Here is an 18,244-nt window from a genome sequence, read left to right on the forward strand (position 1 = left end):
CTTTTCATTATTTTCTTTTTTCAATTATTAAACTATTTTTATTTCAGCCCATGAGTTTTTTCACTTTCACTCTTCCAGTTCTCTGCCCCCACCCTGCTGGTGCAGAGTGAGTGGCTGTGCTCAGTTGCCAGTTGGAGTTAAACCACAACATGGCAACCCCTACTTTTTCTTTTCATTTAAGATCACCTGTGAATGCCCCTCATCTATAATACTTCATTGTGTTAGTATATTCAGGTGTCAACAGTTAGGTCAAATTTACAGTAACAAACACAACATGACATGCAATTATAGCTCTCCAACAAGAAATAAAACTATTTTAATATTAATAAAGCTTAACTGTCTGCCACAGCCAGTGGGATACTACCTTTTGTGTTCTGTTTTCTGTATCATATGTTTCCTCAGTAAAGAAAAGAATTATCAACACTAGGAATAACCTGCTGAACCAAACAAAACGGCCAAAAATATGTGATAGATACTTATTCAAATGCTGCCCTCTAGCCAAGTTTATCCATTATCACTTCTGGAAGCAAGGAATATTCAATTATCATTTCAAGTACTTTTAAGTGAAGTTTTCCTCTAAAGGTCTTTGAGGAGTTTGCCTTGCTGATGGCTGGAAGTTCTATTTATACAGCATCTCTATAAAAACCATGTTTTTACTTAAGAAGCTAAGACCAGTTCAGACCCACAAATTCACAAGCTCAAGCTCCATCCCACTGGAAGCTGCAGAATTACACCAGAATTACAGTAGGCACAGTATGAAAATTAATGAGGTTAATTAATTAATAACTAACCCAAAGTGTCTCCATGTGAAAGAAAAGAGTTAATTATCAACAAGAAATAGGACACAGAAAAGTTGTGAAGCTCTCAAAACCAACCTGAGCTACACAAGTGTAGCTAAGAAAAAACAGTAGTGCCTACTGAAGGGAGATGGTAGGACAAGTAAGGAAAATGAAGAAAAGAACACTATCACACATTTTCAATTAAATGTCACAAAGAACACAGAGAAAAGAAGAAAAATTACAATATATAAAGTAAACAGATATTAAGCTGGTAGCCACATCAAAATAAATCCAACCATTTCACCTGGTTAAGGCTTCAATCAAAATTAAGTCCTCATTCTTTCCTTGCACAATGAGTAACTATATTGTAACAAAATTACAAAAGCAATAGAAACAGTTTAAACTGCCTGAAAGACACTGTTTAAAAGAAAAATTAGTTAAACTGTGTGCATCTTAGCCAAGTTGGACTAGAACTCTTAAGAGGCTGAAAGAAAGAGGCCCTGCTTCCCTGGAATGTACTCTTTTGCATTAAAGTCCAGATGAAAAACAGAATTTCAAAGATTTTGCTCCACCCAAATACAACTGGAAAGGACACATCACCTATCAAGGACTGTCAAGCAAGTTTTTTGGTTTATTTGGAGTATTTTTAATGGCACTTCCTTGCAAGAAGAAAGAGACGGCTTTTGGCATATTTTCCTGCCAGACAAAAAAAAAAAAAAAGAAAAAAAGAAAGCCTAACCACAAAAAAAAAATTGCATACAATGCCAAGACTTTTGGAAGACTGAAGAATTATTATGCACTTGAATTACAATGATCATCCTAATCACAATGATACAAAGCAGTAACACCCTCCCAAAAATTGTCAAAGGTAATTAAATGCTACTGAAATCTAGAAGACATAATTAAAGAATATACTGTACCTAAAGGGTAGTTCTGTTGATTGTTTGGAGGTATATTTTCTTTAGCCATGGAGATTAACATCTTGCTAGTTTCAGAAAGCTTCTCTGATTCCTTATTCTGAAAACAAAACAAAATGCCTTATTGCATCACAAAGCAGAGGAAATATCACATAAAAGAACATTAGTAATGTAATTATTAGCACTGGAGAACAGAGAGATTGAAAGTAATGCTGGATTAATACATTAAAATTACTAATAGGAAAGCTGTGATAAGAACAGATTTTTTTGTTATTTGCCTTTTATATTTCATAGACTTTGGAACAGAAATTTTGAGGATATTTATACCTTCCATTCCCACTCCAACATCCAAGCTCTGGAGTGGGCAGAGGACAGATCCCTGCTAATCAGCTTCCCTAGGGAGCGTGAAGGAGTAATAAAAGCCATGTACAAAACTTTTCTCACTTGCAAAACACAAATCTTACTGTGTACGCTTGGTGGCAAACTTGTTTTTAAAAATCCACGTAAAGATATGAAGTACTCAAGTTGGAAATTACTTTGAATAGATAAATATTTAATATATTCTTTACCAACAAATACAGTTTTAAGAGCACAGTAAGAACAAGCTTCATTCAAGACTTTGGCAACAGAAGTATTTAAATTCAGGAAAACTTTTTAATACTCTTACCCTCATTTCCATGTAAGGTGGATCATTTTCAAGTTCTGCCTTATCTTGTGCCAACTTGGCCTTCTGGTCTTCAATAAATTTTTCTAAATCATCCGCCATCATTTCTAGGTTACAGAAGAGATGTAGAACATGGCATTTACATGTGAACTCCAAAAATGTAAAGCTCAATTACTGTTGCTTAAGACAGCAGCTAAAAATAATCCAATTTCTCCCTCAGAACTACAAACCTTAAGATATTTGCTGGGTCAACAAAACAACTGACTTGGGAAACCCATCCATGGAGGAGACTACTTGATGTCTCACCAGAGACAAAATTCAAAAATTCCAGATTACAAGACTGACGAAACTTCTCCAATCTTTTTTTCCTGACATGGTTGAAGTATTTGGGGGTTGTTTGTTTTAACTGCAAGTCTACCAATGACCCCTCACTACACACCAGCACAAGCTTACTTCTAGCGAGCTATAAAAATCAAAATTAGAAAACACAGAAAAGCAAACATGGGATGAAGGATGAAGGAATCATTAGAAAAATGTACAAAAAGTGCAAAATATATCCACAGTCTAAAATAAGGACCAAATCACACAATTAATTCTGTGCTTAACTTACTATCATGAGAAGAAATTGCTAAGAAAATTATGACCCTCAAATCACTCCATGCAGCTTAAGCAAAAGGATTGCTTATGCAGGTTCCTGAAAAATCCCATCACATCCAGTATCTAAATTAAGACAGCAGGTTTTTTTTGAGGCTAATTCAGTATCTTTATGTGACTGTATGAAGTAAACAAAAGGCCAATGATAAAGGTATATTAGAAAACAGTTTCAGGAAGAGGACTGAAGAACTTTAAAAAAACAGCAACAAAAAAACCTCAAACCACCACATCAAAGATACTAAGGTGACACACAGGTAAACATAAAAATAATGTGTCCAGAGAGACTGGGATAAATTCTCAGTAGAAGCAAAATGGAAATAAAAAATGCATACATTCTATAAGATAAGGTGAAGTAACTGGATGTTAACTTAATTTACAGAACACATTTGCTTGATGTATTCCTTAGAATGTACTCCTTTAAATTTTTTCTCTTTTTTGATTCATAATATAAAATTATAATATTGTTACAAAGGAGGCAGAACTCGGCCAAACCATTTACAATTCCTAGTGGTAATACAGGACAATCAATGCCAAAAATAAATCCCCCCATCTGATTTGTCCTAAATCTTTAATCTCATTAGTTTTGCACACCAATAACGGATAAAAGAAATCTGGAAGAGGATAAGTTTCCAGGCATGGTAAATTTTATTTAGCCTATTAGGTTAGATAACAATAATGAAAAAACTGGTCTGAAAGGGTGAAACAACTTGTCATATTAAAAGAATTTATAAGTTGGTGTCATCACCTACCCAGTGCTGCACAGTCATCAAGAGGAAAATTACCACACGTAGGAGGCATCGTGAGAAGCCTTTCCAAAAGCTTACTGAAAGTAACATCTATATTTCCTATCTCCATTTACAATAGCCTATATTTCCTATTTCTATTTACAACAGCATTTATAAATTCCAGCACTGTTTCCAAATCACTGTATGGGAATGGTACCAAACTAATTCTGAGAGCTGGCATAAGGAAAAGAGTCTTTGCAGTGCACTTTCTAACTAGCATGAGGAACACAATGAATATTCCAGCATTCTGCACTCCTATCATACTGCTCAAAAGAGCAACATAATAAATTAAAAACCAAAGACAAAATAATTACAGTTTAACTACACAGAAAATTCAACTGGTTTGAAGAAAGCTGGCAACTCCAGGCCTTGGAGAACACTAAGCTGACTAATGCTACAGCACTGTTGATTCAGCATACCTTTAATACAGCACAATTGCCTGGAAGCGTAGCCAAATCCTTCTTAGAAATATCTAGACATTTTACGTCTTAACATCCTTCTAACTTGAGCTGATCTTCTTGAAATATGCAAGAATGCAAACTTTATGAGATAAGCAAAAAGAATACATTATACCAAAAAAGAACTTAGTTATTCTAAGCAAAAGAGTGACAACTTCAATGTGAAGTATACACTGTTAAGTTCCAAAAATATACCAGCATGCAAGCAAATACCATAATGAATATTAGACAATTTTATCATCTACTGTATCATGTGAAGAGATCATAACTAAACACAATAAAAATAAAGAAAGAACACATTTCTATCTGAGGAGAGGGCTACCACGGCTCCCAGGCATGCAGTGAACTATCTCGGAGGTGACAGCACCAAACTCACAGGGAACTGTCAACTTCACACTGGCTTCCCATGGCTGCACAAACACTGAGGCACAGCCTGACACTATAATACCAATTCAGGACAAAATCATTTATTCTCATTTTAGCTGTGCATTTGAATTCTTTTTGCGCATTAATAGATCCTTGCAATTACTAGTAAAATAGCAGATTCAAAACCAAGCTGGGAGATATCGCTCCACGGGCATGTACACAGCGCAAAGGGAAAGCCACGATATGCTGTAAACACTTAAAAATCTATCCATATGCCCTCAAAATTATGAGGTGTAAGCATATTTTTACAGCTTTTTGGAAAACAAAGTATTTTGTAAATGATATTTCTAAAAAAAAAACTTTGACAGGACGTATCTATCAGCCTTTCTTTAGCTCCTGCAGATTTTAATCTTGGATCATCTGCATTCCCAAAACAATGCATTATTCAAAATGAAATTCCATTAAACATATTGCTGCTATATATTCAAGTACTGTCTGAAAATGTCCCATTAAAATATTTTTACTATTTTTTTCTTTCAAGAAGATTTTAGACTTTCATAGCCTCCTTTCTTTATTCAGAGCTTTCACAAAAGGAACTCTGAGTAATTAGTCACCTAGGTAGACTTCAACTTAAGCAAACACACCAAGCAATATGAAGCATACAGATCTTCAAGAACAGTAAGTCAAGTCTGAACATGAGATTTTTATTGGATCTATGCCCAAAAAGAGTTAACAATGTATGTCTCTCTATTCAAGGTATCCAAAACATCTATGTGCATTTGTATTGTATGTACTTTATTTACCTACGTATTGTATTGTGTAGCTACTTGAACACCTGAAGCAATGTTTACTGAATTCCATTTTAATCTTTCCCTTCCCCTCCTAATTGCTCAGGAAAACGCGCAAAATTTAAAATCAGCATGTGCAAGCAGATTTCGTCTTTCTATGCCACCACAATATTGAAATATCATCAGGATCTCTGGCAAAATGATAATTCCCATCCACGTGAACTGCAGCACGGGTGGCAAGGAGGGAAATGCTTTGAAAGAGCAACTATATGCCACGTTTAGTAATTGCACTTACAAGTTACACGGCCACTAATTGTGTCATTAAGAAACATTGTTTAAAGTTTAACCCAAACTTCCTAAGGAATCAGTACTGACTGCTTCTGTACCCTTGTGAATGGCACTTAGAATAAGCTACTGCTGCCAGAGACGTGCTCCCTGGACTTTTCTTTCAAATTCATTGCTAAAAAAGCACAGATTCCAGGATCTGGCCGTTCACAAATAATAAACTCTTGACTAAAGCAACGCGACTTTTTCGCAGTTGAGAAGGCAATCTATCCTCTGAGCAACCAAGCAACAAGTTGCGCGAGTTACTCTCCCTCCACTACATGGCTTATCTATTTTTCAAAGCACGTCATTTGATCCAAAAAGACACTAATTTCGAAAAGCTTTCAGACCCAGGAGATCAGGTTTATTTCTCCAAGAGCAACAGCTCGGGGAAGCGCCTCTCCCCCGGCCTGCAGCGCCCGCCTCCCAACCTCTCCCCCTCCCTCCTGGGCAGCACCTCTGGGGCACTCCCGGAGGCTCCGCCGCCCCAGGGAGCAGCTCGGGGCGGGGATGCGGCACTCGGGGCTCGGCCCCTTTCCGGATCGCGGCGCCGTTGTCAGGCAACGGCCGCACAACAAGCGGCCCCTCCGGAGGGCCGGGACCAGCCGAGCCGAGCCCAGCCGAGCCGAGCCGAGCCGAGCCGAGCCGAGCCCCGCCGCCCCCGCGGGGACCCCCAGACCCGGCGGTACGCCCCGGGCGCGCCCCCGCCCCGTCCCGCTCCGGAGCCCGTCCCGCTGCCCAGCGAACCCCCCTCGCTGCCGCCGCCGCCCGCTCCGGACTGTGAGCGATGCGGGCGATGGAACCGCCCGGCGGGGCTGCGAGGAGAGCCCCCGAGCGCCGCGCCGCCCCCGCCGCCCGCTCACCGGTACCGGCGGCCACGGCTCCGTCCGCGCCCCGCGCGTTACTGCCGCCCCGGAACCCGGCGGGCGGCGCCGCGCAGCGCCCCCCGCTGCCCCGGAGGGCGGCGCGACCCGGCCGCCGCCTCCTCCCGGGCGGGGAAAGGCAGCGGGAGGGCAGGCGGCGGCGGGCGGGCTTCCCAGCATCCCAGAGTAGGGCAGGTCTGAAAGGACCGCAGCGGGTCACCCGGTCCGGCCTCCCTGCTCAAGCACGGGCACCCTAGAGCACATGGCACAGGATTGCATCCAGACGGCTCTTGAGTATCGCCAGCGAGGGAGACTCCACAATTTTTCTGGGCAATCTGTTCCAATGATCGATCACCTGCACGGGAAAGCAGTTCTTCCTCATCTTCGGGGGGAATTTCCTGTGCATCAGTTTCCTTGCCTCTTGTCCTGTTGCTTGGCACCTCCCAGCAGAGCCTGGTTCCATCCTCTTGACGCCTCCCACTTCAGATACTTATGTACATTGACGAGGCCCCCTCTCAGTCGTCTCTTTCTCGAGGCTGAACAGGCCCAGCTCCCTCAGCCTTTCCTCGTGGAAGAGATGCTCCTGTTCCTTAAACATCTGTGTTGCCCTCCGCTGGAGCCGCTCCGGATGTTCCGTGTCTCTCTCGTACTGAGTAGTCCCGAACTGGTCACAGTAATTTAAAAAGCACAGGACAATAAATCAATTGATAAATAGCGAGAAAGCCTCGGCCCGGCCGCGGTCGGGTTTCCGCGGTGCCGCTTCACGGGGCGCGCGGGTCGGGCCCAGCCGCGTGCAGAGCCGAGCGCGGCCGCTGGGGGCGCAGCGCCGCCCGCGCCGGGCCTGCGCGGACCGTACCACCGTCCGTGCGTACCCCCGCCCCGCGCTTGGTTCCGCCGGCGGCCCGGTGCGGCGGTGAGGGGCCGGGGCCGGGAGCGGGGCGATGGCGGCGGCGGGGAGCGGCGCCTCCGGGAGCGGGATGGCGCAGAAGACCTGGGAGCTGGCGAATAATATGCAGGAGGCGCAGAGCATCGACGAGATCTACAAGTACGACCGCAAGCAGCAGCAGGAGATCCTGGCGGCCAAGCCCTGGACCAAGGAGTGAGTGGGAGCGGGGCGGCGGAGCGGGCGGGCGGTTTGGGCGGTGAGGACCGGCGGGATCTGATGGCTCTGCCTTCCCTTCCGCGGCCTCTGCGTTGTCGCAGCCACCATTACTTCAAGTACTGCAAGATCTCCGCGCTGGCGCTGCTGAAGATGGTGATGCACGCCAGGTCCGGCGGCAATCTGGAGGTGATGGGGCTCATGCTGGGCAAGGTGGACGGGGAGACCATGATCATCATGGACAGCTTCGCCCTGCCCGTGGAGGGCACCGAGACCCGCGTCAACGCGCAGGCCGCCGCCTACGAGTACATGGCTGCCTACATCGAGAACGCCAAGCAGGTAAGGAGAGGTGGCAGGGGGTGTCTGACCTCGCCGTGGAGATCCTGTGCTTCTTGTGAGCTGCAGGAACATACCGGGGGGGTTCCTGGCTTCCTCCCTCCCCCGGTGAGGAAGTGCCTGCCCGATTGTTCTGTCTCTCCTCAAGCATGACCATAATAACTATGTCAGCAGCACGGAATGCAGGGGCCTGTAAACATTTTCACATACATATTTCCCTGACTTACAGTTGGTCATCAAAGGTTGGACACGAAGATCTTGGAGGTCTTTTCCAACTTAATGATTCTATGAAAAGTAGTGCATTCTCCTTCTCTTTGTGTAAATTATTTTCATTGCTGAGGAAGTGTTTCTATGGCTGAGGCTGCTGGCTCTGTGAGAGAGTGTGTTTCTAAAATAACTGATACTTCTTTCTAAAAACAGTATGCAAAATTAAATATATGCTGCCTGCATTGGACATACTTAGTATTTGTAGATCAGAATGATGACATTTATTCTTACCTTCTTCTGAGGTCTTACTGTATAGTATGCTGCTCTTTTCCATTTAAAAAAACATATTTGTGAAGAAGTGGCCAATGAAGGAATAAGTAAGTTTTAGTGAAACTTAATTATTCACATATATCATTTGGAAATTTAGACGAGCAGGCTTGCTTGTCTGTTTCCCATCTTTGTCACTTTCTGTTCAGAGATCCACTTCATATTAAAGCTGACTATACCGTGAAGTTCTCATGTGCAGAAGATAAAGAAACACAGTTTGGCTCTGTGGCTGATGTGGAAACCAGCACAGCACATCAAAGCACTTGCTGATGTGCTTCTTCCAATACAGGACAATTCTATACTAGAAATAAGAGTTGAAATAACTTTAACTCTCCAAGCTCAAAGAGTTTTGATACCCAGTTGACCCATTGATTTTTAAACCAGCTAAAATTAGAAGCCCCTTACATACTAAGTGGATATAACAAAGGAGTATTTAGGTTCTTTTGGAGAGTTGGACTTATGTTCATAGCCTTACATAGAGTTGAAGATATTGAAATAGATGTGCATTAGGCTGAATCATAACATCAGCAAAGAGTAAACATAATGCAGAAATATTTATGTTCTGGGACTTTTTAAATTAAATAATCCCTGTGAGAAAATGCAGAAATAATTAATTTAATCTAGTTTGCTTTATCTGAAAACAATGTTGTGATGCTAATACTCTTGCTGCAAAAAGTAGGTAACTTGAAGAGATGTCTTTGCCTAAAGATACAGTCATGCTATCTTTAAATACAGATATATTCATAGAATCCCATTCTTAGGAAGAGTACTGAATTTCACAGTGGTAAGTATATAGCATAAAATTGTAAACAGCTTGTCTTATGTTTAAAACAGTCCAGGTTTCTGTAGGAGTTCTTATGTGACAGGAAATGTTTATTTTCCCGTTGTTTATGTTGTTCAGTTTTGTCTGTAGTCGGTTTCACAATTTTGAAAATGAACTTGTGTGCAAATAAAATAACTTGACTTTCCTGGTGCTCTGGCAGAGTTTTCACGCTGGCTGTTTCATGTTTGATTTTGGCAAGCACTTGTTCCAGGAACAGCTCTTTTTATCATTAGGTGCTAGTTAATGTATCCCCCTATATAAATGCTTTATAGGTGCTGCTGTTTCAGTTAGTTGATTCGCCATGGACAGGAGCTGGTCTTAATGTAGTTCAAATGTACCATCTGGCTTTGAAAAAGACCACACGTTCCTTAGTGTTTTGTTGGTCTTTCTCATGGGAGTTGTAAAGAAAATATAAATATTCTTCACCAGTTAAAAACTAAAGTAGGCAGTTAGTATGTTCTGTCTCATTGCTACTGGAGCAGCCAATAAACAATTCCTTAGAGAGGATTACAAAAATTAGGTTCAATGGGTGTTTATTCTCCTGGGGTTTTTTTTTTTGGCTTTGCTCTTTTCTCTCCCAGCATTTTTAGAGATAGCCAGGCGTATTATTTGGAAACTCCTATTTTGAGGTTTTATCTGAGAAAAAGTTGTCCAAAATTCATCTTTTGGCTTTTAAACCTGTCTCCAGGCAATAATTTCTGTCACTTCTGGTGTTTGAAAGCATACCTTTGAAGTTATTTTTTAAACCTACCACTGGTCTAATAGTACGTGCCTCTGAGATATGTTACGATACAAAAAAATCAATTCTCTACTGATGTCCCCTACATTATATGAGGTTAGATATACTTGTGTTATATGGCTAAGAAAGTTCTGAGCCGTGCTGAGCAGCTGTAGCTCACCATCCAGCTGTGTGGAACCTCTTCTGTACTCCAGCTGTCACTGAAGAAGGAGCTCCAGGCTCCTTGAAGACCTTCGTTCTGTGGCAGCAGCTGTAGCAGAGAATGCCAGTGCTGCTCATACGGTTTCTAGGGAATACTTCATCACGAGTGGCAATTCCCGTTGATCCTGCCGCGCCTTGCAGCGTGCTGGAAGTGCCGCTGGAGGGCAGCCGGTGCTTTGGGAATGGAGCTGAACGCTGGCGCTGTTTCCCTTTCCTGCTCTTCCTTAGGTCGGACGCCTGGAAAATGCCATCGGCTGGTACCACAGTCACCCCGGCTACGGCTGCTGGCTCTCGGGCATCGATGTCAGCACCCAGATGCTTAACCAGCAATTTCAGGAACCCTTCGTAGCAGTGGTTGTAAGTACTGGCTGGTGGGTGATAACCCTGCACAGCAAATGGTGTTGAGGGGAATAATTTTTGGATTTCTGTCTCTTAGCATTTTAGCAGTACTTTGTACTGTGTACTTTGTATGATGAAGGTGTTAGATCCACACTTTAAACTGGTGCCACTGCTTCTGCTTTGCTGGCCACAAACTGGGCAAACCAGTAGTGTCGCTTGCCTAGACCATTTTCACTGCATTGTTTCAGTTATGGATAGTTATTAAGCATAAGGGATTTTTAAGTATTAGGAAACTAAGGAAAATTAGCTTGAAAAAATAATTCACTGAAGGCTATTGACACTACCATATTTTTAGAGAGTCTCATACCAGCAGAAAAAGTACTGTTTATGACAGAACTAATACAATTGGCATGAATTACATTTCTGAAATAAAATTGCTATAAACTTAATTTAAGCCTGTAATAAATAATAAAATGTATGCAATGAGTATTACCTGTATTTCTACAGATTGATCCAACAAGAACAATATCTGCAGGAAAAGTAAATCTTGGAGCTTTTAGAACATATCCTAAGGTAAATAGCTAAAATTATCTAAAATTATCTAGCGTGTGAATGCTGAACTGTATTTAAATTATCGTCTGAGTTTGGTCTGCTGTGCTGTACTGAGTGTTCATTCCAAAGGAAGATGTGCCCATACACTGGTTACTGCATGCCTTTGGATATTGGATGACACTGATAAAGGTGGACTTCTAGTTTGGTTTTCATAGAGTTTGGCAGTGGGAAATCAGTTACACTGTCCAGATTGTGGAGCTGTCCCAGAATTACATAGCTCCGTATAGCTGGTTTTTAATGGATATAGTTGTAGGTAACATTCATCAAAATTGTTTTATGTTAGTTCTTCTCTGTTTATTTTTTACACCTAAAACCAAATGTTAATAGCATGTTTAATATGTTGTAATTTGCTTTTCATTTTAGAAAAGGGAGGTTCAAAACTATCTACTTAACTTTTTCAAATATTATGAATCTTCACAAACTAATGTACTAAAAAGTTAATTAAACAATATTGGTTAGACTTAAAACTAAGAAATCACATCAGTATTGGAGATCTAGGTCTCCAAATGCTTCCTCTCATGTATACTTCGGCTGTGCTATTTAATTTCAATCCAGTGAAGTTCAGGTATATCTTTTAAATACCCAGTTATGAGTGACTCATCAAGAACTTCAGACAGCCATCCAGTAAAACTATTACCAAAATTAATTGTTTAATAAAAATTAAATTTTATAATTAACAAAAATGTTTGTGAGAGGTCCAGGCATTATTTTTGTGTTGGCAAAATCATAAGAGATCTTAGAACAGTTTGTGATTCAGGAGAATATTCACTTCTGTGGGCAAAACCACTTCATAAATACTTTGAGAATTTTGAACAGGGAGAAAAATCTTGTACCTGAAAACCAAATCTGGAAAATGCACATATGTTTAGGGAGTTCTCACAGTGGACTGCAGGCAGTTCTTGCTTAGTCAGTAGCTGTGAATGGCACCATCTTGGCTAAACAAGCAACTGAAAGTTTTAGGTATCTTTAAGGCATATCCATGGATGTTTCTTCCCTCTTCTCAAATCTTCTTTCAAAATTTCCAAGAACATGTAGAGAAATACTGTGTGAGAAGAAGCTTGCCCTTTCTTTGATCTAAGAAATTATCTAATCATAGCTTGCCATGTTGCTAATTTGAAAAAAACTGAACTATGACCACTAGTTTGCTTTGGATAAACCTACAAATGTAATGACCAGTACAGTTAGTAAAGCCAAATGTAAACCTGAGATCCAGGAAAATTCCAAATTTCAGACTACCAGGGGAAATGTCATTTTCTCTAGACAAAAAAACCCCTAGAATTGTATAAACTAGAAAATTTTTTGTAAAGTTTAGGCATTTTGAAAAGCCATAGAATTACTACGCCATTTTTGCCATTTGTTAAATTTTTAGGGTTATAAACCTCCAGATGAAGGTCCCTCTGAATACCAGACTATTCCACTCAATAAAATAGAAGACTTTGGTGTACATTGTAAACAGTAAGTAACAAAAAACTACTAACTTTATTTGTGTGTGTGTGTATGTGTGTGTTTAGGTCAGTAATTCACTATGGAAAAGTAAATTTCTTGTAGTGCTTCAAATCTTGAAGTTCACTGTTGCTTTAGCACTCTTGTTTTTGTGAAAAAAGTGTTACTGGCATTTATCAAGAGATGTTTTAAGGGAGAACTCTGCAAAGATAAAGATGAACCTGGTTAAAAGCTTTAGCAGCTGATTTCTGAACACTTTTAAATAGTGATGCCTTGTTGGGTCAGATGTTGATTGATCAGTGGGACTGGGGAGGCTGTGATCCCACTGCCCTTCTTAGTAGGGGCAAGTGTTGTGCAGCTCCTTTTCTTGCATTACTGGGAGTGTTAATTTATAACACCACTAAAGCCAGGCTTTCAAAATAGGTGTGTAGGATGTAAGATTGTTTGCCTGTTTGTAACATTTACTGCTACCAGGCATTCCTCAAGAAATTAAAAGCAATACATGCAAAGGTACAATCATCTGTAAGTTATTACAGTATTGAAGAACCCAAGCATGGAATAGGTTGTTAAGAGAAACAACCTATAGGTTGTTAATTTAAAAACATTTTAAAAAATTTAATGGAATAGGTTGTTAATTTAAAAACTCTTACAATCTTATTTAACAGAACACAGCGGTATGTGTGGGGATTATGTATTAAATCTATATATGAATTACTTATGGAAAATCATACAGAGAATTGGAACTGGCAGTAACCTTAAGTGCTTTGATTTTTTGAAGATATTTGCTATTGTGAAAGATTCTTTGAGTTGCACGTACTTTGGATGTGATAGTCAAGGAAGACATGTTTAGATGGACACGTATTTTGTTTGCATGTTTGTTTTTAAAGGTATTATGCTTTAGAAGTCTCGTACTTTAAATCATCTTTGGATCGTAAATTGCTTGAGCTGTTGTGGAACAAGTACTGGGTGAACACTCTCAGTTCTTCCAGTTTGCTCACTGTAAGTACCACAGTTGTGTGCATTGATTCATTCATGAGTCTGAAAGCCAGGCCCTCTGCTGTAAAATGCTTAATAGAACACTGATAGATACAGACTCCACATTAAGAATCTGTGCAATATAACAAGAAGGGAAGGTTTTCCTAATCATAAATACTGAATGTTCCTAATATCTGCTCTGTAAAACTAGAAGGTGGGAATAACACGTTTAATTTTACTGAGTTCTCTCTATACACTTAGATTTTGTCTTAAATACTTTTTAACTTTGTATCTCTATAGAGAACTGCAATGAATAACGGTGTTTAATAAGTAAACACTTAAGAAAAAATTGAACTAGTAAAACTAGGTTACAACAGAAATAGTGCAGGTAGACCTTCAGTGTAACAGCTGAGCATCAAAACCTTCCCTCTGCAGAAGCCAATTTTTTTTTCTCTTGGTCAAAACCAACTGAGTTTTACTTACTCCTACTTAACTTAGGGCATGGGTTGAAAGTAACAAAAATAACCCAATTCAGGCTTTAGGGATTGAGCATTTATCAGATGTTCAGTTTCTGTTCTCTTAACCACCACTCATGTTCTATATCGTTTCAATTTCAGATATAGATTCAAATATGCAGCACTGCACTTTTAAAAACGTTTCTTAGATGTGGTTTATTTTGTGTATAAATGCTTGAATTTATAGCTTAAATTCAAAATATTTATTACTTTCTTTCTCTTAAGAATGCTGACTATACCACTGGCCAAGTCTTCGATTTGTCTGAAAAATTGGAACAGTCAGAAGCTCAGCTTGGAAGGGGCAGTTTCATGCTGGGTTTAGAGACTCATGACAAGAAGTCAGAAGACAAACTTGCAAAAGCAACAAGAGACAGGTAAGATAACACATCCATGTGTTCTTCATGTAAAAAGTATTATTTGGTTTTAAACTTTTCTCATGCCTGTAATTGTAACCTGAGAAGATGAGAGATAAGAATTAGGTTATAGATAGAAATTAAAGACTCCAGAAGTCACTAGTTGTTTTTGAAAGTTAAGGAAAATCTCGCCTCTATTAAACCTACAATGAATTTTTAATTTTAGGGGATTTGAAATAAATTTAACTGTAGTTTGTTAAACAAAAAAATTGTTGTAAAATTCCATCAGTATCTGGCAAACAAAAAAAATATTTTCTGTCTAATGCAAAATTGTAACTTTGCTAGAAATTAGCACATTTTTATGGTTAATCAGGTTAAAACTAACAGTAAGTAAAATGATGGTGTAGAACATGATTTTAAGAACTACTGTTAATAGTCCAGTAAGTTTAGTTGACACTTGTCTAATACTTTTACTAACTCAAAAATTATTAACTCCTTTTTTTGTATTTCTTAATTAATGTATCTTTTTTTAAGAAATAAGAAAAGGTTGGGTTTTTGTTTATGTTTTTTGTTTTTAAAAAGTACCTTACAGATATTCTGGCCTTTATATTTAGCTACCCTGCCTGACAGCAAATACTTGCTGTTGTAAGTTAATAAACTTCCCATCACTAGGTGTACAACATTATTTGAAGAAGTTGCAATATTTTCCCTCAGTTTTCCTTATGTTTATTGGTGATCAACTCTCGTTTTTTTGAGCTTTGAAGTACACAAGTTGCTTCTCAGTAATACTCACATCTCTTTCCCAATAGTCTTAAGAATTGTATATGTGCTTAGACTATATCATGTTAGAGTCACCATTTTTCAAAGTAAAATCTTTTAACAGAGGTTAATAGTATCCAGCAGCTCATACAGCTGGATTGTTCAAGCACGTTGTATTTGGCAAATTTCAGACTTTGAAAGCCAAGAAATACTGCACTTTATGTGATGGTACAAACTCAGGTCCATCTGTGGAGAAGGCAGAACTCATCTGCATGCATCTCAGGAGTGTTCTGAGTGAGATGTAGTAATTACATTGAATAAAGAAACAATTCTGTAGAATCCCTTGGAACAGAGTGCAAAAACTGAACAAAGTCGGGGATGTTTGCATTTCTGTGTTTTCAGATTTTGAGGCTTTCTGTCCCTCTTCCCCGTCACTTTATCTTGATAACTGAACCGTTTCCTGGTATTCTTTCCCCCTGACACGCCTTTGTTTATTTTTCTGGAAAGCTAACAGCTTTTACAAGTTTTCTAATAAACATGATCGAGTTGGAGGGGGATTGACTTTATAAACATTCAGCCTATTTCAATTGCAGAATACATTTGCAGTGGAGTTAATGCTGTTGCTAGCTCATGGCAGCCAGGTTAAGTGATACCTCTCAGTTCCTGTAGGGAAATAGAATAGCAATGCTTTAAAGACCTGAGGAGGATGGAGTTGCTGATAAGTTTGTATTGCTGTTTGGACTCCCATAATACTGAGTGCATTTTATTTTCCCCTTACTCTCACATGCTTACAGTTATTCTAAGAAATAGCTCTGTCTCTCATCATGCTACTATATTATTTGTTGCAGCAGTTCTAGGCATTTTTCTTTTCTGTTTTCTATTCAGTCTTCATCAGTAGTTAGTTTATAAATTGTAAGGGATTGGAAGGAATTGTTTTTGACAAAAATTCTGCTTTCCTGTGCTACAAAAGCTACCATAGTCCCCAAAACTGCGTGTAACACTTCTCGAGATGCATGTTTTTCTTTAATTAGTGATCTTTCCTAACAGAAAAGACAGTAGAAGACCTGTGTAGACGCAGGACAATTAATTTAGTGTCACCTAAATTACTCTGAAGAAGTAAGGCTGCAAAGATCACTAAAGGATTGTTAGACATACCTGCTTTGGGAAAACTGTGCTGTAAAGCATTAGCATCAAGGTGCTTACACTGGACTGTATGATAACTTCTGTTACTGTCCATGCACATCTCTAAGCCATTTTCTAAAGGGACATATGCATTAGCCAAGTTGTGCTCCAAGTCAACTTGCTTTCCCTAGGATTCCTTTATCTGTCTAATAGTAATTTGTCCCTATTCTCCATGCCTTCATTCCTGATTAATCTTTTGCATTTGTACAGTCTGTTTTTATTTGTTGGTTTGACACTACATTGCCCTGTGGCAGACATTGGGGAAAACCTGGATCAATAGGAATCCTCTCAGCTCTTTGAAGGTTTTGCACATTACATATTTTGACCAATAACTGATTTGTTCTATAAACTTTTCTTTAATGTTCCCTGTAAAGTTTCTCAGAGGAACCATGGTAACTGTACACTACTGTCCTGGGCAAAGGAGATGAAGGTAGAGAGCAGTGAGAGCCTGCAGGTATTGATAATATCAGCTGATAGCTCCGTTCCCCTAAGGATTTTTTTGTTGTTGTTCAGATGACCACAGAGCCCACTTGCTATTGTTAATGTAAGATGTCATAAATTGCAAGACAAAGTTTTCTGGAATTGGTCTTTGTGTGTATGGTTAGTTTGCTTTTTAAGTAACAAAAAGGTATTGGCAACAATTGCTCAATTGCTGTGTGTGACTGTTCCTTTCTGGACAGTTTTTAAGATTCATGGGGTTATGGGCACCCTGAACTTCCAAAACAGCTGGATATCTTCAAGGAAAATGACAGTTCAGTTCAGTTTTTGTCCAACATTGAATTTATGCTTGTTTTTCAGCTGCAAGACCACCATAGAAGCTATACATGGATTGATGTCTCAGGTTATTAAGGATAAACTTTTTAATCAAATTAATATAGCTTGAAGTGCATTACCAGTTGATATGTATCTCCAAAGCAGAAAGTACCATAGTTTCTTTTGCTTGGACTTGTTCAGTTTGGGAAATGAAGCTGAAGTGGAAAATTATTCATTTAATTTGTAGTACTTTAATATTTCCCACCTGTCTGACCAGTTTTAAAGAACAAAATGTTCCAAAATGTAGTGCAACTTTTTGTTCTTTATCATAAAACCAGTTTGCAGAATTGTTCCAAAGGAAAATAAATGTGACTTACTGGATTTTGCTCTTAGATATTTATCTCTATTATCCAACTGCAATAAAAGAATTTTGAAACTAAATGTGCGTTTTGGGCCTTGATATTTTTGGCAAACGTTTATCTTCTCTTACTCTTTTTCTTATTGTTCTGTGAAAAAGTTCTGTTTGCACAGATTAGATAGGTAACCTAAGTAGTGTAAGAAGTTTGTTTCTCAGATTTTAATATCTGTGCTTAATTTTAAGAATTGAAATCCCACTTGTTTATCTTTCAACAAGTTATTAAATTTAATGGAGCCTTTCCTGATTGAGGTTTACTGGTGCAGCCAGAAATGGTTTCTTTCACAGTAATGAAACATTTATGCATGGTGCAACAGTATTTTGCTTATAGCTTCACACTCATGATGGACATTTTATATTTCTAAATAGCCAACTATTGACCAGCCCTGCAGTGAAACTCGTCACATGGATATATACCATTATTTTTCTCCTGTTCACCTTCTATTGTCATAGTCACTTGTTGCATACAAAGGAACAAAATGAAAAATTACCTCTGAAATAGGCATTAGGCTAATTTCAGGCCACAGATACTAAATGCATTAATCATAATTTCTGGCTTACAATGTGG

The 18,244-nt window shown here is 39.4% G+C and overlaps 2 protein-coding genes across 9 annotated transcripts in view; one reads left to right on the top strand and one right to left on the bottom strand.

Moving 5' to 3' along the window:
• Positions 1-6,676, bottom strand: part of CSPP1 (centrosome and spindle pole associated protein 1) — a 60,194-nt gene extending 53,518 nt beyond the window's left edge. For all 8 annotated transcript variants that reach the window (XM_041473780.1, XM_041473782.1, XM_041473779.1 and 5 more), the window contains exons 1-3: positions 6,599-6,676; positions 2,364-2,467; positions 1,700-1,796 (exon numbers count right to left, since the gene is read on the bottom strand). In XM_041473780.1, the coding sequence (XP_041329714.1) occupies positions 1,700-1,796; positions 2,364-2,465 (199 nt within the window). In that variant the 5' untranslated portion in view covers positions 2,466-2,467; positions 6,599-6,676. The remainder of the gene's footprint in view (positions 1-1,699; positions 1,797-2,363; positions 2,468-6,598) is intronic.
• Positions 6,677-7,418: 742 nt separating this feature from the next.
• On the top strand, positions 7,419-17,698 carry COPS5 (COP9 signalosome subunit 5). The gene is made up of 8 exons (XM_041473727.1): positions 7,419-7,697; positions 7,802-8,036; positions 10,559-10,687; positions 11,177-11,242; positions 12,651-12,736; positions 13,612-13,723; positions 14,440-14,588; positions 17,307-17,698. Exons 1-8 carry the CDS (start codon positions 7,540-7,542, stop codon positions 17,389-17,391), a joined length of 1,020 nt encoding a protein of 339 aa, XP_041329661.1. The 5' UTR covers positions 7,419-7,539; the 3' UTR covers positions 17,392-17,698.
• Positions 17,699-18,244: the final 546 nt, after the last annotated feature.

Source organism: Pyrgilauda ruficollis, unplaced genomic scaffold (assembly GCF_017590135.1).
Source record: "Pyrgilauda ruficollis isolate IOZ18807 unplaced genomic scaffold, ASM1759013v1 scaffold30, whole genome shotgun sequence".
Lineage (NCBI taxonomy): Eukaryota > Metazoa > Chordata > Aves > Passeriformes > Passeridae > Pyrgilauda > Pyrgilauda ruficollis.